Source organism: Camelus bactrianus, chromosome 9 (assembly GCF_048773025.1).
Source record: "Camelus bactrianus isolate YW-2024 breed Bactrian camel chromosome 9, ASM4877302v1, whole genome shotgun sequence".
Taxonomy (NCBI): Eukaryota; Metazoa; Chordata; class Mammalia; order Artiodactyla; family Camelidae; genus Camelus; species Camelus bactrianus.
Window position 1 is genome coordinate 38,420,082 of NC_133547.1, and position 24,253 is coordinate 38,444,334.

Here is a 24,253-nt window from a genome sequence, read left to right on the forward strand (position 1 = left end):
TAAGAAAAGACTGAGAGTAGAGATAGTTTGTCTTGTGGGTAGAAAATTTTTTTGTATCCCCTGAGTCTGATGTATATATTCCTTGGTATTCCTGAGGCTTTTTATGTTGGTTAATTAAAAACGCCATTACTCTCATTTGTAACTGAGATCTGGTCAAAGTGACTCTCTCTCTAGCATGTCCATTTTCATCATGGGCTGTCACTATTTTGACCTTCCAGGTGAAGAGTTACATATAAAAAATTACCTTCTTGGTCAGAACATCTCTAAAGTTCTTAATATTTAAATACTTTATCCCATAGATCACATTTTAAAGTTTACCACCACGTAGAATCCTGATACACAGCTTATAATACCGAATTTTGAACCTATTCAAATCCTGCAAATACTTTGTTATACCACCTTGTTTTCACAAGTAGAAATCAATCTTCAACAGCTTCCCTTTCGTGGGGGAGGGCAAGAGCTCAGTGGCAGAGTACACGCTTAGCATGCAGGGCCTGGATTCCACCCCCATTACCTCCATTTAAAAAAAAAAAGTTCCCTTTTGATGAGACATACGTAGCCTCTGAAATCTGATGGGAAAAAATATTTCCTCCTTCCCTCTCCCTCTCTGTATTCTTCAAATGTATGCTTATTCCTAAACCAATCTCTCTCTCCCTGGTAAAGAGCTTCAACATTCACTGGCTGTAGATTTTCTAGGCAGGGAAAGACCCACATGAATGAAGGGCAACGTAGCATTCTAAAGCAGAACAGATCTGAGGCCGTCCCGTCCTGGTATGTCCTGCTGGAGCCGCCTCTCCGCCCGGGGGGTGTACCCCGCTGTGTGAAGAGCTAGGACTCCCATAACTAAGGTAGGAGCTCTGTCCTTTTCCATCTGGCATGAGCCCCTCCCTCCTTTTCTTTTCTGTGTACTCTGGGCCCTTGTCTGAATGGGCATTTCATATGAAAGGCCACAGACGATTTTCTTCTGGATACTCTCATCCTTGAGCATATTTTCAGCTTTGACCATTTTCCTCTAGTGCCTTTTTCAGCCTTTATCATAGGCTGTTTACCATTAAATGTCTGCTATGGATACCGAGTTTTAAAGAACATGTTAGTGGGAACATAGCATACATGTAAAATAATGCAAGATACATGCGTCTTCCTAAAGTACATCTTATAAAAACCAGATGAGACAGTTAAGTGAACTTTGTGTTTGTTAGGCTAGAAAGTCATTATTTCATCCTTACTGAGGAAACATGAATTTTTAAGTTGACAGTAATTTTCTTTAAAAGCTTTGCACATTGTATTCTTATTGCTTCAAATACTGAAGTTTCACTGTATAGAATTTCCATTTGGTTCCTTTTTATAGATCCTGTTTCTCTGCTGAGGTTTCCTACCCATTCATCATGAACATACAGTTGACCCTTGAACAACATGGGCTTGAACTGCGTGGCTCCACTTACACGTGGATTTTTTTTCAGTAGTACATACTACAACACTGTATGATCTGCGTTTGGTTGACTCTGTGGGTGTGCAACTGCGGATGTGGAGGGCTACAGATGGATATAGGTGGATTTTCCTCAAGCAGGCAGTTACCTTGGTTGAATCCCAACTACAAACTCTTGTCTTCCCTTACCCAGTTGCGGTTAAGAGGCAACTGAATTCTCAGTTCAGTTCTTTTAGCTTACACTGAGCTGCTTGGAGTCTGTACCACTGAGACAGAGCCTGGGGCAACATTTTACACAGAATTTGAGGGTCTCCCATCCTGACTCCTTCCTTTCTTAGCTCTCCTATTTCCCTTTCCAGCTTGTATTTGCTTCAAACTCCATATTCTGCCTCTTCAAGCCAGAAACACTGTGAGATTTCTATCTGAATTGGGTGTAAGTAGCCATAAAACCAGGAACATCGCCTAGTGTCACCACCCTCTGAGTGTAACCTCCTCTTAGCCAGAACCTTCAGACATTTTTGTAAAAAAATTTTTATCCAGAGTTTGTAGTTATTTTCTATAGGAGGATTGGTTCAATAGGAGATATTTGACTATTACCGCTTCCATTATTGCTGCTGTTAGCTATGCATCTCTCATCAACGCCGTATAGGTAATCTGTAGTTGGTTTTAATATTTTCTCTTTGTCTTCAATGGTCTGCAGTTTCACTAAATGTGGCCAGGTACTGAACTTTATACATTCGTTTTATTGTAAATTCTCAGCCATTTATTTGAACAATGCTTTCCCACAATTATCTATATTCTCTCCTTCAATAAGACGTATTTGAAATTGATCACTCCATTCTGTTACATTTTCTTCCTCCTAATCTCTCTGGACTGTTCACTGAGAAATTTCTTTAGATTTTTCTTCCAGTTTTCTATACAACTGTGTCTAATAATGTTTCCACTTAAATTACTGTATCTAATTCTTTTTGAATATGCCCAGTTTGGAGAGTGACTTGTTTTCCTCTTAGACTTTTATTTCTTCAATCATATTAAATATAAAATTTTGAACCTGATAAATCCACTATCTGCTGTCCTTGTGGGTCTAATTCTGCATTTTGGTTCTGCTAATCTTTGGTTAAGGTAGTTTGTTTCTTCATAAAATTTAGTGATTCCAAATTGTGAATTTTATAATCCCTGAGACTTTATCTGTAGAAATCCTTTGAGACTCCAATCTAGAGAGAATTTGTACTTGTATTGGGGATGCAATGTGGAATCATTCTACACTATATTTCTAGTTTAGAATTACTTAGGTCACAGATCTGGTCTGACTTTCAACCCCACACATGGATGGTTTTTGGATCTAAAGATTTCTTAGGGGAGAGACACTGTGTTCTTTTTCCAACCCAGATCCAAGACAAAGATAAGCATATCTTCTGTTTTCTTCTTGCTCCCCTACTGAGGGCTCTGGGATCCACAGAGAGATACCCTAATTTGCACTGTGCTGTGGCTCCAGGCTTTGTCTCCAGTTACCATAGTGCTGGAAGGGAGTGGTCTCTTATGTTCCTTCACCTCCTTCCACTTACCTTCACCTAACCTGACCTACAAACCAACAAACGGATCTATAATTTCATTAAGCAGTGCAATTTTAGTAGCTATTCATTAACTTTAAGCTATAAAACAATCATATTTAGTTGGCAGACCTACTCATACTTATGTGTTCCTCAACAACTCTTTGTCAGCTGAAAATTCAGAACCTGTTTCTCTTTCTAGTAACTAACTAGGTCACCAATACCATCCAATATGAGTCTATAAGCTGATTTAATTAGTAGCTGGCATTGTTAGTTACCTACAATCAGGGACTTTCGTTTGCTTTTTCACCCCTTTGTTCATTCATGTAAAGTTTACTAAATACCTACTATGTGCCAGCCTAGTCCTAAAATAAAACTTCAAATGTCATTTTATGCCTTATTCAAGGCTTGGTACATAAAATGCATAAAAGTTTTGATTTTATGTCTTTTAGGTTCCCAAACATCTTAATTCCCTGCTACCTGCCTACATAAAACATTACTTCTTTAAGCACAGGAAGCCTGAAGCTTGTTCATATAAATGACAGAATAGAGAAGCAAAAATGGCTTTGTAGCCACTTAAGAGTGCTATCAGTTTTTTTTAAAGACTATTATGTAAGGTAACAAATACGTGGCATTAGATCACAGAAACAATAGACATAGAGTAAACCTTTTTTGGATTCCCTTTGCTTTTGAAATTAAGCTTGAATGAGTGGAGTGAATTACTCTACAGACCACACCTGAGGTCAAGGATGACAGACATTCCCACTTACAATATTAAAAGGAATGTTCAGTTTAGAAATCTAGGAAGGACTGAAATATAGCAAGCAAGACAATTCAAACTATTAACTCCATTATGTTAGTAAAAGAATCTCATGTACTTAGAATTAAGAACTTAAAAAGCTTCGTAGAAAAATCCACCCTAAACACCAAATTATGATAAAATGCCACCCTAAACAGAAATTTATAAATTTCATAAAGCACCAGAGTACATTTTGTTACATTCATCCGTAATATTTGAGCATTCACTCTTCTTTTATCTGCCTAATGTGTTTGATGTTTTCAGAAAATGTCATTATGATGCTAAAGCATAGAAAAATGTACTAAGAGATTTGATTGAAGCATCTGTGGACTTGCATGCTTTCTAGCATGCTTTCAAACACTGGTTGGAGTGTAAGCTCTCTGTAGCTCAAAGTAACCAGAAATACATTAGACCCTACCACTCTCACCTCAGGGGGGAAGAGGGAAGTTTGTACATCTGATCAGTAGCCTTAGTTTATTCCTTCTAAAACTTTGTAGAATTTACAAAATTAAATTGTTTTACAAATTTAAATTTCCCTCTTGCATATATTCCCTTAATGTTTAATAATATTTTCTGACAATGGTGTATCATAATGATTTTGTAATTTTAACGACATTGGCCATACATTTAAACATGAAATAATATGGTCCCCAGAAAATATTAATACAATTAACGAGGGACCAAACCAGTATCCTTTGTACATTCTCGCACAATTACAGCATCAAAAAACAAAACAAAGTAGGAAAAAGTAAAATACTCGTACTTACACAGGGGCAAGGCTTCACAGCATCACTCGGAAAAAATCCAACCTCTCCAGATGCTAAATTTCTACCCTAAATTAGAGGGGGGGAAAAGCCAGTGTTGAGAACACATTTACCACAAATGATCACCCCATAATGGTCTATACATGGTGGTGCTACTCAGGTTCCTCAGAACTACTTCCACTTGGAATCCAGTCCTAAGTGTTAACGTACTGTGGCTTAGGGAGGGAAGCATAAGCAGAGGTTTTAAAACTGTTACTTACACATAGCTTCAGATCACAATAATAAAGTGAGAATTCAAGTTCAACTCTCCAGTCTACCACTCAGTTTTGTTAACTGCACATCCCTCAATTCCATATAGAGATAACAGCATTCTGTCTTTCAATTTTATCATCATTCATACAAGTAGATCACATCGGTTTTGTGCAAGCCCAGAACTGATTAGGAATTTGATTTAAATGGTTACTACTAGTACCCCTAACAGAACTCATGAGAACGTTCCTCCAGCAGGACGAGACATTTCAAGACAGGTGGCAGTGGAACACAGCGTGATACGACATTTTAGCTGATGCTCAGATTCAGGAGAAAAAAAACTGGATAATGACTAAAGGAAAACGACATCTTGTCGGAGGAAAGGCTTTTAACTCAAAATGGCATTGTAAATGAGGAGAGGAGGAGGAAATTAATGGTAAGAAAACCTAAGCACAAAATGGACCAAAAAATACTTAAATTTATTCTCAGAGACCTTTAGTCAGGTTCCTCTTTAAACCAAGCTCATGACACAATTGTTTCCCTTTTCCAGAAAGATGAACTATACTCAAAACATACCACAACAATCAGAACATGTAATTAAAAAGCCCTTTTGAGATTATTTCTCCTTGTTCAAAAACTGGGCTTGAAATACCATATAATATCATTTATATGTGGAATCTAAAAAGACAAACAAACTTATTTACAAAACAGAAACAGACTCTCAGACAGAGAAAACAAACTTATGGTCACAAGGGAGGGAAAAGGGTGGGAAGGGATAAGTTGGGAGTTCGAGAGTTGCAGATACTAATATATATAAACTAGATAAACAAGTCCATACTCTATAGCACAGGGAACTATATTCAATATCTGGTAGCAACTTATGGTGAAAAAGAATATGAAAACAAATATATGTATATTCATGTGACTGAAGCATTATGCTGTACACCAGAAACTGACACAAAATTGTAAAATTGACTATACTTCAATTAAAAAAAATATATATATATAGAAAAAAATTGCTTGCTTCTTGGTACCTCAGATAAGTAAGTCACATTATAATTGGCTCCTACAGGCTCTAAAATTTTTAACAAAGAAGAGTAACAACAACAAAAAGAATCAGAAAACGTCTCCCTCTTGAAGCAGTTACCCCTTTGTTCTCAGAGATCTGGGCTATGAGTTTGTGGAGAAAATTTTTAAAAAATGGGAATCCAGAATTAAAGACTGATGAGGATGAAGAGAAGGAAAAAGGGAAGATGGGGGAAGGGAGAATGGGAAAGGGAGGGGCAGTGGAGCAGAAAAGGTGGCAGAGTCAGAGGTGAGAGGAAAAGAGGAGGAAAGGGCGGGGTCAGAGTCGGATCCAGGGAGATCAGTTCAGTAACAAAGCAAGGAGAAGATACTAATTTTGGCAAGAACTGAGCGGAATATTCACTCATTTATCCAACAAATACAGTAGTGTTAATTTAGACACTGAAAAAAACGCAAACATTTATAAAAACAGTTCTTGTTTCCCCCTACATTTTCACAAGTTTTGTATGCATATAATACAAAGCAGAAAGGCCTAAATACTGTTAGAGCGGTACAGAAGAGAGGCTGTGGAAATTAGGAAGTATTGGGGGTTTGCCGGAAGGCTACATGGAAGAGGGGAGCACGTGAATGTAAAATGTGCTGAGTTTTAACAGAGATGGCGATGTGTTGTCCATTATTAGACCCCATTTAAAGGGAACTATTTGCTACAGGTGACATTTCACTACGGTGTTTGGGACTTGCCTGTGGATTAGATATGGGAAGAGAAGTCTATGAAAGTTAAAGAATGGGGGAAAAGTCAAGGATGGAGGTGATTGCAAAATCTGTCCAAAGATAACAAACTTAGACGACAATCATACAGAGGGGAAATTTGAAATCGTACGAGCAACACTGTCATGGGAGAACATGCAGTGAGGAGACAATAAACAACTTACAGAAGTTAGTGTAACTAGAAGGCAGGAGGGCACCACCAGGAGGAGGAGACTCAGGCTAGTGTGTGATGGCAGCACAGTAACTCTGAGGGTTGGATGAAGTGCTGAAGAGTTTCCTTCATTCAACTACTTACCGAGTGCTTTATGGTGCTTTATTTTAAGCATGGCACTGAGATACAAATAAACAAATGTAGTATTTGGGGACTATATGACTAGTAGACCTTTATATATAAATATGTAATACTGCAATGCTACCTGAGTACAAAATATAAGGGGGCAGTGAGAAGCATATACTGATGGGGGCTCAGAAGAGAAGACGATAAGGGTGATTGTTTTAAAAAAGCAAAATAAAGCCTCTGAGAGTGTGTTAAAGGAGCTAAGTCTGTTTTTTCAGGGGAAAGGCCTAAGCAAGAGCTTTATAATGGTTTTTTAAAACTGTACTGGAAATAAAAGGAATCCAAATTGGAAGAGAAGAGGTAAAATTGTCACTATATGGGGATGACATGATGCTATATATCAAAAACCCTAAAAGCGCCACACAAAAACTACTAGAGCTAATAAAAGAATTCGGCAAGGTAGCAGGATACAAGATTAACATACAAAAATCAGTTGCATTTTTTTACACTCAAATTGAATTTGCAGGAAAAGAAAGTAAAGAAACAATCCCTTTTAAAATTGCATCCAAAATAATAAAATACTTAGGAATTTATCTGACCAAGAAGGCGAAACACTTTTACATGGAGAACAACAAAATGTTGGTTAAGGAAATTAAAGATGATTTAAAGAAATGGAAAGATATCCCATGTTCTTGGATTGGAAGAATCAACATTGTTAAAATGGCCCTACCACCCAAGGCAATATAGAGTTTTAATGCAATCCCTATCAAATTACCCATGACATTTTTCACAGAACTAGAATAAACAATCCTAAAATTTATATGGAATCACAAAAGACCCAGAATTGCCAAAGAAATACTGAAGAAAAAGAACAAAGCTGGAGAAATAACCTCCCACACTTCAGACAATACTACAGAGCTACAGTAATCAAAACAGTGTAGTATTGACATAAAAACAGACATATGGATCAATGGAACAGAATACAGAGCCCAGCAATCAACCCACAAACCTATGGTCAATTAATCTTCGATAAAGGAGGCAAGAATATACAAGGGAGAAAAGACAGTCTCTTTAGCAAGTGGTATTGGGAAAACTGGACAGCAGCATGTAAATCAATGAAGTTAGAATACTCCCTCACTCTATACACAAAAATAAACTCAAAATAGCTTAAAGAATTAAATATAAGACAAGACACGATAAACCTCCTAGAAGAAAACATTCTCTGACATAAATCTTAGCAATGTTCTCATAGGGCAGTCTACTCAGACAATAGGAATAAGAGCAAAAATAAACAACTGAGACCTAATTAAATGTATAAGCTTTTGCAGAGCTGGGGAAACCATAGGCAAAACAAAAGACAACCTATGGAATGAGAGAAAATATTTGCAAAAGATGAGACTGACAAGGGCTTCATTTCCAGAAGCTGTATAAACAAGTTGTATAAACAACTCATACAACTTAACAAAACAAACACCACAATCCAATGTCAGGCAGAAGACCTAAACAAGCACTTCTCCAATGAAGACATACAAATGTCCTATAGGCACAGGAAAAAATGCTCAATATCCCTAATTATCAGAGAAATGCAAATCAAAACTATCACCTCACACCCGTCAGAATGGCCATCATTCAAAAGTCCACAAGCAATAAATGCTGGAGAAGATGTGGAGACAAGGGAACCCTCCTACACTGCTGGTGGGAATGTAGTTTGGTGCAGCCATTATGGAAACAGTATGGAGATTCCTCAAAAAACTAAAAATAGGCTTACCATATGATCCAGCAGTCCCATTCCTGGACATATATCTGGAGGGAACCTTAATTCAAAGAGACATGTACCCCAGTGTTCACAGCAGCACTATTTACAATAGCCGAGACATGGAAGCAACCTAAATGTCCATTGACAGGTGACTGGAAGAAGATGTGGTATATTTATACAATGGAATATTACTCAGCCATAAAAAAGAATAAAATAATGCCATTTGCAGCAACATGGATAGGCCTAGAGATCGTCATTCTAAGTAAAGTAAGCCAGAAAGAGAAAGAAATATACCATATGATATCACTCATATCTGGAATCTAAAAAAAAGAAAGGACAAGGACACTATGAACTCATCTACAAAACAGACTAGCAGACATAGTAAACAATCTTAAGGTTACTGGGGAAGGGGGGGTGGGAAAGGATAAATTTGGGAGTTTGAGATTTACAAATAGCCACTATATATAAAAATAGATTAAAAGTTTCTGCTGTATAGCACAGGGAACTATGTTCAGTATCTTGTAATAACCTTTAATGAAAAAGAATATGAAAACAAACATACGTACGCATATGCATGACTGGGACATTGTACTGTACACCAGAAATGGACACACTGTAACTGAAGGTACTTCAATTAAAAAAAAAAACTGTTTTGGAAGATGTATCAACAAATTGGAAAATGATGGCTGTTATATGAATGGTAAACTGTCACCTCCTGTTTGTCATCCAAAAATCAGAAAAAGAATAAAAGGTCTTATCCTATGGAATGCAGAGTTCAGGGGAAGGAGTGATGCTCTGTGACAGTGTGTGTCAGCCACTGTAACAGCGCCTATTTCCCCAGAACAAAGGTGCTGCAGGCCCCCTCCTACAGGCCGATACTTCACTCCTCCGCCAAACTCGGGTCACACATTACTGCCTCTACCATCTCTTCTGGAAAATACTCCTCAGTCTGCAGATCCAGACTTAATCGCACCCTGTGTTCCACTGCCCCTTCACATACTGTTAGTTCATGTGCCACGTGAGGTGATTACGTGGTCTCCTGCAGGACTAGACTGTGAATTATCTGAGACCTGGGACAGCGTCTTCATCACTTTTTATAACAGAATGTCATATGCATAGCAAGCACTTAATGTTTGTTATCTGAGGCATTTCTCAATCTGATAGTCCCATGTCAAGGAGCAGTGTGACCTTAAATTCTTCTTCATTGAAAAGAATAAAACATGTCACACTTTGTCTTTACACAGACAAGTGCTGAGAAGCATTAGGCTGCCATTTCTGTATGAAATTATTCTTAGAATGCCTCTGCTGGCCCCACCCCTGGCGTTTGTACAAGGAGTGCACGTTGGGGAATGCCGCGCACCGCAGACAGCAAGTGAGGCCATGAGGAACAGGAGAGCGGGAGACACCTGAACAGGTTATATAATTTCTGGAGGCATATGGACTGGCCCACCTGTTTTCTTTCTAGAACTGAGGGTTCCACCTAAAAGGCATGGATGGGAACTGAAAACTATTCGAGAAAATTGATGAAGGGGCCATAGTTGTATAAGAAATATCCTAAAACTAGGATAAATATAAAATTTTCCGTCCAAAGCAGGATCTTTAGAGAGTAATGGGGTAGTGATTAATAACTACACCAGGACAAAGGGTATAAATCGGGACTGTTATGGGTAAATCAGAACACATGGTTACTGTATCAAAAACCATTTTGTTCTTTCTCACTGCATTTCAAGAACATTATTGGAGGTCTCCCAGGAGAAAGAATCTTTCACTAAGCAGACTACCAAGGTCATTCTGAATTGTTTTTTCCTTAATGGAATGCCCTAGCAGTGCTGGTTACATTTCCTCAATGGTCACAGGCGTCCCTTAGGTGACAAACAGGTGAGAGAGAATTTAACATCTCTTAACAGACGAAGAAAGTTACATTCCCTCACTAATTTCTATGAGATGTCAGTTTTAGCCACAGGAGATAATATGTGCTGTATTTAATGATTTTCCACTTACTAAGGGAATAGCCATCCTACATTTGGAAGATTAAAAAACAAAGTAGTGTGTAGGTGGGGTGTCTTTGGTTCCCTGGTGGTTGTGTGGGGGACGTCCACTGATAATTCATTAACACGAATGGGCGGAGCAGCTGTCAATCCCCTACGCATGGATGGAAGTGTAGATTGCAGCTATGAAATAAACCATTTTCAAAGCCAGTGATTTTGTGCACTTTATGTGATGATCTATTTGTGAAATTTTTACTAACCTTGATAAGAAACATGTAGCTGAATTTCCTCCTCCTTCACTTTCCTGTGTAGGCATTTTGTTCCGGGTCAGGTAATCAACTTGTCATTCCTTTCACGCCTATTATTACAGGTGCCAGAGACCAGAAGTCTTCTTTGAGTTACCCTCCAGTCTCATATTTGTTGTTGTGAGTCCCTTAACACTTTCAAGGTCAACTGGAAAACACTCCTCTCTTATAGTTAAGTGTCATCTGATGTACCAAACACTGCTATGTTTATATGCATTTATTCTGCAGGGCATTCTCTACATTATGTGATGGGACTTTCATAAATCTAACAGTACAGGTTGGGTCATTCTTATGAAAATATTCTGTTTGGAAAGTACCTGAGAAATAGGTTATGAGCTATGATATACCTCTAATATTCATATAATATTCATTAAATATATTGGAGTAGACACAAAGCAACATAATATTAAATTATAATTCATAAAATAATGCCTTTTTTTTCCTGAAAAGAAAATTGCTTCCTGTAGAAAAATGGATCAAACTAAAATTATTGACAGTGATCTCTGAAATTCCTGAACATCAAACGTAAATGCGTATTCACACATTTATTTCTAACTGATCTTAGGTTATAACCATTTTTCATTTTTCTTCAATAAGAATCCACAGTGAATCATAATGAATTTAAATTTGCTGGTAGAAATGATATGTACAATGTACCTATGTGGAGAGAAACATTAACGTGTGCTAGGGTGGCAGAGTTAAAACTGCATTTTTAAACTCATAGACAAAGATGGCTTAAAATGACAGAGAATATCCTCCAGAAGTCTTAATCGTAAATTGCTTGGCTCCTAACTTTGCAAGAAGGAGAAAGAATTGCTTTAAAAAAATAATACAGTGTCTTTTCCCTGTGGCTCATTTATCCCCTTAATACCACCTGGACTGGAGCTTTCATGCACTCCTGGAAGAGCACTGAACAATCTGAAACAGATGTGGGAAGCTGAATGTAAAAGGGACAGATTAATGGTTATTTATGAAAGATGGGGAATTCTCCCAAGTTACAATGCCTAAACACTTTAAATGTATGCATGATGGTGCTATGGAGATTACGAAGCAATTTATCACACATGGGTAACAGCCAGAGCAACTGTCACCCTGGCCAGTCACTCTCTCATTGTCAGAAATACAGTCTGGGGTAGGGGTAGGGGTCCGGGAGAGACATAGAAGGGTGGCCGTGAATTATGGGAATACAGGTGAATACACAAATTAGTATATTGACTGGATAGACAGATAGCTTTTAGCTAGCACGATTCTGGAATTGTTCTGACAGGCTTTGCGAGTACACGTAATGGAACCAAAGGACCGGGAAAGGAGAGAAGACCATGACAAAGAACTTGTCTGAAACCGGGCTTTGTAAGGAGCTCTGTGATCATAGCTGCAGCCACATTGGAACCAGTGTCATCAGTTAGACAGGTATCTATCAGTGCTAGTCCCTGGGAGCAGAGAAAGGCAGTACCATACAGCAGGAAGCGGCATCTAAAGAGCTCGTTCTATTCCCAGCTCTGCTATAGAACCTGTGCAACCGGAGGCACGGTGCAGTAGTAAAACAAGGATGATGACAAGATCCACCACACACGCCTCGCCGGGTGGTACAAGGATGAAAGAACTAGCGTGCGTGGAAGCACTTGGTAAATGCTAAAAAAAAATCCCTATTTTCTATTTTTTCCACAAAATTGCTTTTCATTTAATCTCAATATTTTTTACTTCTAAATTTTCATTTTCTAGTTGGCCTATTCACATGCTATTAAAATAGAAATGCTTAGTCCTGTGGTTAATCCCACCGATGTTTATGCCAGCTTGCTAAGCCACAAGTTAACAGATTCTCACAAGTTTCACCTGAACAGGAAATAATTACATTCCACTCAGACCATTTCTGTGTCTCAAATGTCCTAATGCTTCCTTGCAAGTACACATGTTTTTCCTTTGTTAATTGCTCCTTATATGATTAAGAAACACATTTTTTCCACCAGCAAACACCTTGAAAATTTGCCAAGCGTGATTGCATGTGGTTATACTGAATGCTCATGACAATGAATTCCAAGATCTTTATGCACATACACAGAAGAACCAAACCATAAACCATGTGCTTTTACCATTTCTTAGTCAAAAGAGAACAAGACCTTTGACTTTTGGCCAATGGATAAACAGTAAACATGAGGTTTTTCAAAAGACTGTATGAAATTCACATTCCTGGCATTGTCCATCTGTACGTAAGTAGCTGTCATAGGCTTAGAATTCTCAATAGCTCTAAAAAAACCAGCATGCATCTTGGTCTAGGATCTTTGAAATTAAATTTATCTTCAATGTGTAAGGGTTTATAACTGCATCAAATCATCAAAATATTTGACAAAGGCCCCCATTATATATGATAGCTTTTCCAGTGCACACACTATTATGTTTACGATATCTCTGAAATTTTGGCAGACAAAAGTACCAACCCCCCCACCCCTCCAAAAAGAGAAAAAAGTTGTGAAATGTACACTAAAAAAAAAAACCCACTTAAGAGCTGTAAGCTGTATTTCTACACTTACTAAGATGTGAGATGAATATAGCAACATAATGAGACTTCGCAGAATATTTTTCTTGTTATTCAAAAGATGTGCTCTGTGAGGCTCCTGGATTTCTCCAGCGGGGAAGGGAGCTTTCTAGTTATGGGTGTCTGGGGGCTTCTTCTCCTAAGTCTCACTGGGTAAGACACTGTACACACTGTAACCCTGAATCGAAACCTTACAACTTCCAAATAAGTGGAAAATAAATTCAGCAAGCAAAACCTAGTCTGATGGAGGCAGGCCAAATCCTAAGTGATTACTCAATTCAAAACCCAGAAAGAAGAATATTTCTACCACATCTTGGAAGAAATCCTATTTGGAGAGAGGCTATGTAGCTCCCCCCCTACTCCCCCCTGCCCTGTCCCCCGCAAATAACTCAGGATTAGCAAAGGTCCAAATCATAGAAATTTGTTTTTCTAATCCTGGTGGACAACTGATGAATATTTTCCTATCCTTGGTGATTTTAATTTTAGGCAATCACAAAGGAAGTGTTCTGAGGAACAGCACTATACAGGTCACATGCTCGTGGCAGCATTAGGTATTTTTGAAGAATTTACTTAGAACAGAATTAGAACTTCAATGAAAAATGTCCTGGCTTCTTAACAGGTACACTGTGCTAGGTACTAGGAGATTAGAAATGCATAACATGGCTACTGTCTTCAAGGACCCCACTCAGACCATGTCCTTCCCTTAACCAGCTTTTGCTTTGGTTATCTTCATAGATTTTTCACAACATTTTGGATCAGAAAAGAAAAAGCAAACCTACGAGGTAATCACTTGTTGTGCATAGAGAATCAGGAGCCCCGTGTTCTCTTCCTGGCTTCCAGATCCCGAGTAAGTCATTCAGCCTCTCTTGGCTTCCGTGTTCTCATCTGTGAAATGGCAGGGTTTGACCTGAGGATTTCTGGGGTCTCTTTTACTACCAAAGTTCTTTGTTTATACGAGCACTCTTCCCAAGTCCCTACAGTTCTCTGCTCAGTTACTATTACCAAGGAATAGGCAACTCACAGATTCTTAATCAGCGCTACTCTGTGTCAGTCACTTCACCCGGTTGTTCTTATTTACAGACGTTAAGGACAGTTCGGGTCCTTAACGGCTTCCACTCCAGCTCCGGGTGAAGCCCTCCACCTCCCTGGGTACCTAGGATTGACTTGTTAGGAATGACGTTCCTTCACTAATTCCTCAGGAACTCAGGTTACCATGAATAATTAAAATTCAGTATGTGTCACAATTTGATAAATTATTTGGCCCAAAGCCTTAAGGGCATGCCCAGGGGCACACTCTATTGAAACCACTCATGGTATCAAATCAATTATACATTGGTGGCCCACTGAAGGTGTTCCATGATTGACACAAACTTTTAGTAATTATGACAGAACATAGCTTATATGGTGATAAAGTACTGGAAGAAAAAGGACCATAGCTGAATTCCTCAGAACTTTTTCCTTAATACTGTCACTCTCTACTGGGAAAAGAAGAGAGGAAGTTCTAGACAGCTGTGTCCTCACGTAGGTGTGTTATAAACCTACATTTTGCCCTGTACAAACACAGGAAAGGTACCAGTAAGAACTGTTACCCAAAAATGCCCATCTTAAGAGTTAACAATTAGGACCTCACCCACTTTGTCAGGAGGTGTGCCGGTTCCCACAGTACACTCTGCACTTAGAAACATTCCTGCAAACTCAGGTTATGATCTATTCAATCAGAGCCAGTTGGCAGCCATCCAGGGAAAACGTTTCTTCCAGGCCTTTACTAATGTCTATTATCTTCTATAATCATCTCTCCTGGGCCTCCTTTGTTCTATTACAGTCATGCTCTGCCTTTTTCTCCTTTCCTGTAATTAGGGACCCCGATTTAACTCAATATTTTGAGGTAAACACCTGTCAGAATAAAGGACTCATAATTACAGGACACACTTGTACCACATCAGCCTCTCCTCTCTTCACAGAGCTTCGTGTCCCCAACGTCCACAGTTTTCAATCCTGCCTTGGCTTCTCCTGATTTTACACAAGGGATGGGCAGGTGGTGAGACGCAGTACAGACGCAAAGCAAGGTCACCTGAGGAGCATCCTGGAAAGTCCAGGACGGCTCAAAAGCTGTCACGGCCACGGTGAAAACCAAGTTTGGGATTTCACAGACACGCCCTGGAGCAGGTATCTGAAGCGGGGAAAACACAGTCCCCAGAGACGTTTACTCTTGGGTTTACAACCCCGAAGCCATGAGTCTCTGGTTATCAGGAACCAGTTTTCTTAACAAAGGAGATCTGCTGCTTTTAAAAATATTTCTTTTGTGTTCTGTTTGCCTCTGACTGTGATGCAGTCTGACACTTGAATTTTTAGATCAGGAGAAAGAAATACATAGTTTTAGAAAATTCTATTATAGTTAACATTCTTCTGTGGTCTAGATGGAATTAGGAAAGTCCCCTCCTAACATAGGGAAATGACTGGACAACTAACGTTACAGACAGAGGTGCTGAAAAACCCGCCAACACCACTCCATTCACCTCCCTCCTTACACCTCAGAGGGTCAGGTCTGGGGTACAGGACAGACGGCTTAAGCACAAAAAGTCAACAGTTCCCAGACCAGAGGCCACGGGCAAGCACACGGTTCCCTAGGCAATGTCTGCCGTCTGAAATTCCTGCCTCTCCATTTCCTTCCCACCCTCCTCCTTCATTCTCCTTGAGCAGCTAAAACCTTCCTGGTCCAAACCTGCTGTGAAGAAAGGGCTCATGAATTTACCCTGTTTACATCAAACATCCCCTTCAGAATTTATCATTTGTGCTTTTATGTCTGCTTATGAAGTAAAACGTTTAATATCTAATGAAAGAAATTTCAAGAATTGGGTATCAGAACTGGGAGAGCAGAGCGGTCTTCTAGGAGCCCGTGTGTGTTAGTAGGACTCTTAAAACTTTACCTTCCCCATATTTAATAGGAAAAGTTTTTAAAGAAACCAAACCAATCATCCATTTTCCCACTTTGGGAAAATGAAGCATATCTTTCAAAATCATTAACCATCATACAGAAATATGCTTTTTCTCCTTTTCAATTTTCTTTCAAGTTTACTCCCTATGATTTTTACAACACCCTTGTGAGTCATTTAAGTATTAAAATCCCCATTTTATAAAGACTTTGAGGACACAAGGTTAAATAGCTTTAAGACTAGTCTGCGATAATAAAGGTACATTTAAATCTCACAAGATGGATGAATACTTCAATGGTCTTTCAAATAACAGCATAAAGCGTAATTTGAGTTAATAAACAATGGATCTGAAAACCTGTAAATAACATATATTTTATGGAAATTGGAGCTCTGAAGTTGGCACTAGAGAGGAAAGCCATGGTTCTTATCTTTTTGGAGGGAAGGCTGAATACACAGTTAGGTACAGTATGATGATTATGACAGAAGCCTGTTGGATTCAGAGAAGGTGACCCCCTCCTTGCTTGATGCTAAAGAAGGATTTATCAAAGAGAATGGGGGTACAGGGGAAATTTCAGGCAGAAGGTAAAATATGTCAGTGACTAAAGGTTTGAGAAAACATATCTCCTATGAAAAGGATCTCCCCAATTGAACCCTTCATTTCTTCTTTGCCAAGTTAAAAAGAGGAAAATGCCTCTGTGAAAAAAAAAAATCGCTTGACGGTTGCTTGTTTGAACAGTAAATACAGCAGTCACATGGGACGCAAAAGTTCTGGACAAGGTACACTGACACAACGGTCAGCTGGCTGCACTCACTACCCCTGTGTCCTGAGGGCTCCGGTGGTGGCAAAGGGTGGCCTGTGGCCAAGTCCAGAGCCACCTCCCAAAGCCCCTCCAGCGGGACTCCGTAAGGGTTGGAATTGGTTCCCTCCTCCTGAGAATCTCCCTAAGCTCAACTTATTTCCTGGCTTTATATTCTTTCCTTTGAGGCAAAGAGTTGAAAAAAAAAAAAGTAAAAAGCAAAAATTTCTACATAAAGCAATATTTCGTTTCTTGATTGTTCTACCAAAACAGGACTAAACTGCCTTTAAGGATGTGTTTTCCTTAAAGATGTTAAAAATCACCAATGCCTCTCCTAAAACAAAGGCAGGCTGGCCTAACATATAGGACTAAAGTAGAAGACCAGAAGTCCGGAAGACAACATAACTTTAATTCTGCAAATTCCATCCTATAGATGGATGATAAATTTGGCCCTTTAAAACCATGGTTCTAAGAGGGGGAGGGTATAGCTCAAACGGTAGAGCACATACTGAGCATGCATGAGGTCCTGGGTTCAATCCCCAGCACCTCCTCTAAAAATAAATAAACAAATAGACCTAATTACCTCCCCGTACAAAAATAAATAAATAAAATTTAAAGCCTCAGTTCTAATTTACCTTCTTTATGGAGATTTCTGTGAATTAATCAGAATGTGTGTAAAAACATTTTCACTCCTTACAACAAAGACCATGTAGGCGCATGCTTTGTCAGTGTGAAGTATCACAACCATTTTCTAGGTTATTTAACAAAATTTCATTGTAGATAAAAATATGTATTTTTGGCACACTGATTACAGCACTACTGCTTATAATTGCCTTTTGGTTCCAATTAGCTTACAGAATTCTCCCAGTGGAACATTCGGGTATTCATCAATGACAACGAAGCAAAGAAAACCCCATGATACAGGCCACAGGATCCTCACTGTTTCAGAAGCTTTAGTCTAAGAAAAAAGCACCTATAAAGCTCCACTGTAAGAGAAACCGCAGACGGTATCATTGTAACAGAAGCCGCAGACGGCAGGGCGGGACTTGACAGCTGCCCGTTTCTCTCTTGCCCTCTCCCCCTCTCTGATAAGTATAATCTGTATCTTTTCTGGGAAAACAGTTCCTAACACGTGTTCTTATTAGAGCCACCTCCCCCGGCCCCTCTTTCAGCAAGAAGGATGTTCCCTTTAGTTCCTGAGCCCTTATTATCGCATGTTGCAACAGGGACTTAAAGGCAACGAGTTTATCATCAGTCCCGTGGCGGGATTGGGACTGTTCTACACGCCGCCCTCAGGAAAAACGCCGCCCTACACCTGCACTCGGAAAGGTCCCCTCGGTGGCCAGTGTCCTAGTTTACATTCATTTCACTTGAAGACAGTTTTACAGAACTTTCCAGGAAAGAAAAGAAAAAAAGCTGTGAAAATGAATCCCTTCAATGCAAAGACTGAACAGAGAACATTTTTACACTCATTGTTTGAAAGAAGTTCTAATGAAAATGCAGATAGTCCAGCCACTTCCACAGCATTAGAAATTACTGTTGTTACAATAATAACCCAGAGTAGACTAATAGCTCTTCAAAGAAATAAAGCTCCTGACAGCCAGTGGAGGATAATTTGTATTCTGTGGACACAGAGCATGTAGAAAACATGACAGTCTACAATAAAACCCCACTTTCTACACTAATGAGTGAAGTAACTCACTTGAAGAAAACAGAGAAAATAGTTTAGTTTAGAAAGCATAATTTTTAAAAAAATTTCTAAATAAGCCAAAGTACTTAACTAGTACAGAAGACATTTCTGGAATTTAAATGCAAAGCCACTGTAACCTCCCAGTAACTATTCTGGATTAATTACCTGCAAGGTTAAGTCTCGATATATTTGTAACAAGATGATTTACAAAAACCTTTAATAAAAAACTTACAATGGAAACCAGCGCTAAGCTTATTCTGAGTTTTGATCATTCCTTAAATCACTAAGGCCACGAGGTTGGAAACTAGTTGTCTTGTTTGTGACCCTCCCCATATGAAACACTGTCAGACACGTAGAAAGCAATTTATTAGTATCTGGATGGATGAATTGGTGGATCATTCATCCGTGACTGGATGAATAAATAGGAGCTGCTGTTTGATGAGCACTGTGCTAGAACTCTTTCATATTTATTCTGTTACATTTTACAGATGAGAAAACTGAGGCCCACAGAGTAAGAAATCGATAAAGGCTACCCTGCCAAAGATGGCAGAGTCAGTAACTAGTCCTCAGCAAAATGAGCTACACTTCCTAAATTCTAGCACAGGAAAGAAAAACAACTTGCTTCTCTGGTACTAATTTTGTACAATCTCAAATGAGACTGAACCTACCGGGTAGAGAACAAAGGGAGGTGCTTGAAAACTATCTTCTCAGAAGCAATCAAAAAAGGAAAACTCGCCAGTGCACGGATCACATCCCTGAGGATGCAGACCATAAAGCACTTGCCATCTTTGAATATGCAAATCAGCAAACGGATGTACACGGTCCACTGTAAACACACCTGCAGGCTCACGTGACTTCAGAGGCTCAAACCAGTAACGTTCTCCACACATTTAGACCCAACAAGGAGGAAGGAGTTATGTTCAGAAATTTAAAAACCATGTGACTCTAGATCAGGCCATTGAGTAGGTGCACATTCAGGCCGGTTTCCTAAAGCACCTTCCGCACGTACAGCCTATAAAACAAAAGCTGCTTTTTCATCATGACAGCTTTAAAGCACTGCAAGGTCTGAAGTGCCCTTTGAATCAGAGAAAACAATTATATCAACTTCCATATGAAGGCTGTGGGAAGTATATTTCCATTGTATACGATTCTCCAAAAACGTACCCTTTTATTTGGTAACTATCGAAGCCAAAGCACTGAGTTCACTGTAACACCATGTTTTGCAGCTGAGTTTAATAAATTGGTTTGTAATAAATGACCAATCAGCAAGCTGGGGATAATGAAATAACTACTTACCAGCTGGATCTTAGAATCTTACCAACTGGATCAGCAACCAATAGCTCACATCGCATTTAGCTGGGATTCTATACAAGCTACTCACAACTGGGCTCAAACCAGACTAATGGTATCCTAATCTCTGGAAGTGGGACTGTGTGCTGACATTTTTACAAAGCCCCCCCCCTCACCCACCAGGTGACTCAGCCAGGGTTGTGAGCTCGGCTCTGGTCCAGCCCCTGTCTTGTAACAAGTGGAGAAATTAAGCCGCACAGTGATGAAGTGACTTGACCCAGGACATAAAGCTTTCTGGCTGGAGATGCATGCCTTGAATCCAGGTTTTCACATTCTGTCACTGCTCCTTAGCATCTGTTTGCTAGAAGTCCTGGGACTGGCTTAGAGGTACCCACCCCCACCCCAACACAACTCTGACCCATGCTCTGTCCCTGTCAGAAATACTAGATTTGTAAAGTATCTCTGAACATTTGGACAAATGGCTAGCTGCCACCAAGCATGAATGATCCTTCTAGAGACAGGAAACCTAATGTCAAACCAACGACTGGAACTGATAACTGGAGTGTGAGCTACGTCTGAGGAGTGCGGACACGCTGACACCCAATACACACCAGCTGATCTGAACTAACTGCTAATTGTTATTCTCTGTTCTGGACATCAGCCCTTCTTGCTCCTCTCACATATCCCCCCTGGACAGTGATGCACGTGCGTTTTGTCATCCAGTGGTTCCCATCTCTCCTGAGAGTCTCCAAAGCCATCATGCCATCACACGAGGAGCACCTCATGCTTCCAGGCTGCTGAGAGGAAATGACTGATACTAATGTCTTGCTTGTTGTCTGCAGAGACTAGAAGGCAGTACAGTTTGGTAAAAGAGTGCTGGGGCTTCCTGATCGTCACTCCATCCTGACAAGTAAAAAGCCGAATGGGCTGAAAAGTCAACAACTTTTCTTGGATCTATAGAGAGGCGGACCCGGGACAAAGCTCAGCCCCCAAGACTAGAGGGACAGACAGGCAAACACAGGGGGCCCAGATTACAGGAGAGGCTCCCCAGCAGAAGCTACCCCAAGACGCAGTGCCAGAGCCAGAGGGGGCAGGACACCCCGCGCTGTAATCGGCAAGTTGCTGGTGGCTCAGTGTCGACAATCGTAAGGGTTAAAAACTCCAGGAGCCCAGTCACTGGGGGCCCTCATCATATTCTAAGACTTATGTTAAAGAGCTGGACCAGATTCCCCCTCGAAATATGGGAGAAAAATCCCTTGCGCCTTCAGGCAGAGGGAGGGCACAAGGCTGGTCCTCAGGGGGAGCTGGTTAACAGAGCACAGCCTGTTAGAAAAATACTCACCTCCAGCCCTGTCTCGCCATCCCGTCCCACCTTAGAGGGGAGAAGGAAAACTGAGAAACACGTGTGACGTTCACTGTCCAGAGGCACAGGCTCCCTAGAACCTGAGACCTAATCACAGGACTGAGGAACACCCCGTCCCCACGCCCTACAGCGACACTAAATGCTTATTTACTCAGCATATCACACCCGGCTACCCGAGAACAAACTTACAAGCCATACCAAAAGGCTCCTTAACCTCGCAGTGCCTGAGTTCACTCACTTACAAAACAGGGACAATAAAAGTATGAATTTTATAGGATTTTCATCAGCACGATATGTGTTCATACATGTAAAGTATGCGTAGAAGTCTACCTTGTACATAAAAAATGTATAATGAACATCAGTCATCAGTGCTGTTGTTGTCATTATTACCCCAAGAAAGGAACAAATGAGAGGGACTTCTGTCCACCTGTGCTTGGAAACAGGACTGGGAGTAGGAGGGGAGATGGGACAGGAAAGGCTCCAAGGGAGCTGGAGCCGTGGCAGGAGGGGGGTCACGGAAGGGAGGACACGCACACGCATGTGGGCCCCTGGCAAGAGACGGGGTCAGAGGAGCAGGCAGGGGCTGCGACACGAGCCTCGGGTCCACAGATGCTTCTACTCAGGCCAAGAGATATGAGTCCTGTCTGGGCAGGAGGAAGACACTGGGGGACTTTAACGAGGGATTATGTCATTAGTTGCATCTGAACTTGGCAGTGGTCTGGAAGCTAACAGGCAGACATATTCTGGGGGTGAGGAGACCAGGTGGAAGGTGATCTCAGGTGTCATGTAGTACTTACGAGAGTGGAAACCAGGCAGTGACAGTAGAGGTGGAGAGGACGAAGTGAATGACAACTACTCAGAGGAGAAAACAAGCAGCCCGTGATGGTGACTAACAAGACATGGGTGGGGGTGAGAGTCTACAGACGCCAGCTTGGGTGCCGGACGGCGGACGGACTGGATGGTTATGTCACGAGTCGGTAAGGATGCAGAACACCTGAACAATACTGTCAGTTACTTGGACTTAGTTGGCATTTGTAGAACACCCCACCCTAAAAAGTAGAACACGCATTCTTTTCAAGTTTATGTACACAGAGCACTTATCAAAACAGACCACATTCTGGGCCAGAGAATAATCCTGAAGAAATTTTAAATGATTCAAGTCATACAGACTGTTTTCTCTTACGATATGGAATTAAATAGGAAATTAAAAACAGAAATGTATTCAGGAAATCCCAAATATTTGGAAACTAAATAATGTACTTCTGAATAACCCATAAGGAAATGAAAGGGAATTCAGAAAAGTATTTTGAGCTGACCTAAAATAAAAATACAACATAACAAAATGGGGGGGGTGCAGTAAAACAGTGCTTAGAAGTTTATACGGCTAAACGCCAACGTTAGAAAAAGAAAGTTCTCCGATCAATGAGCAAATATTCTGCCTCAAGAAACTAGAAAAGTAAGAGCAAATTAAATCCAAAATAAGGAGAAGAAAGGAAGAAATAACCAGACCAGTTCTAGGTAGTTTTGCTGTAAGTATTTTTGCCACATAACTAATTGGTTGTAAGGCCACTCTGCAGTGAAAGATAAAATAACTAGTTTTTGGTTTGACGGTTTAGCTTCCACTGGTTGAAATGTGTTGGCATTACTTCCAGTCAGCAGCGTTACTGATGGCTTTATCCAGCTGACCGATAAGGATGATTTGCCCCAAGAGTTGGTCTCTTATTTTGAAAAAAACAAAGAGAAAGAGGCTGAGGGCCTCGAAGCTGCAGAGCTGAGGCCATGCTTCCCAGAGAAGTGTGGCTTGTCTATCCACAGACATGGGACAATATACCAAGAACAAACAACAGGGTAGAGGCGTTCACAATGCAACGCACAGCTCAGGTACAAACATGCATCCTAGTATTTGGAAATACTCTCTTATGGGAAGGAAGACATTTTCGCAAAAAAAAAAAAAAAGTGTGATGCCGAACAAGGAGACAAATGAACAAACAAAAAGTAAGAACATGTATAAAACACTATGAACAAAAGACTCGGAAGGCACGTGCTTAGGTACAACCCACAAAATAAACTCACTTATTTGCATGGTACTATCATGAATCAACTGTACACATTTTACTTTTCATTATTTTATCTTTTACGGCAGAATTGCCTTACGGCCAATTAGTTATGAGGCAAAAATGATGGTGGCAAAGATGCTTCAGGAGAACATACCAGACACGAACCAGACCAGAGCAGAAATCAATGAAATGGGAAAGAGAAAAACAATAGAGAGAACCAGCGAAACCAAATGCTGGTTCTATGAAAAGATCAATAAAACCCGTAACAGTCACAGGCCTACCTCATCTTCACTGCACTTCCCTTTATTGTGCTTTGCAGATAACACATTCTTCACAAATGGAAGTTTTTGTGGCAACCCTGTGTCAAACAAGTCTTTCAACGCCATTTTTTCCAACAGTTCATGTCTCTGAGTCACACTTTGTTATTCTCTCAATATTTCAAACTTTTTCGTTATTATTATATGTCTTACAGTGGTCTGTGATCTTCAATGTTACTATGATGACTCACCGAAGGCTCGGATGATGGTTAGCACTTTTTAGCAATAAAGTACTTTTTAATTAAGGTGTGTGTATTTTTTAGGCATTATGCTATTGCACACTCAGTAGACCACAGTTAGTGTAAGTTAGTGTAAGCACTGGGAAACTAAAAAATTTATGTGATTTGCTTTATGGCAGTGGTCTG

General features: G+C 40.1%; 1 protein-coding gene and 1 long non-coding RNA gene across 3 annotated transcripts in view; one reads left to right on the forward strand and one right to left on the reverse strand.

Moving 5' to 3' along the window:
* VAV3 (vav guanine nucleotide exchange factor 3) overlaps window positions 1–24,253 on the reverse strand; it is a 334,983-nt gene that overhangs the window by 35,484 nt on the left and 275,246 nt on the right. For both annotated transcript variants that reach the window (XM_010945807.3, XM_074370077.1), the window contains one exon: window positions 4,543–4,608. In XM_010945807.3, the coding sequence (XP_010944109.2) occupies window positions 4,543–4,608 (66 nt within the window). The remainder of the gene's footprint in view (window positions 1–4,542; window positions 4,609–24,253) is intronic.
* Window positions 12,130–18,446, forward strand: LOC141578619 (uncharacterized). The gene is made up of 5 exons (XR_012509158.1): window positions 12,130–12,318; window positions 12,406–12,533; window positions 14,177–14,288; window positions 15,403–15,607; window positions 18,022–18,446. It is a non-coding gene; the product is annotated as an uncharacterized LOC141578619 (long non-coding RNA).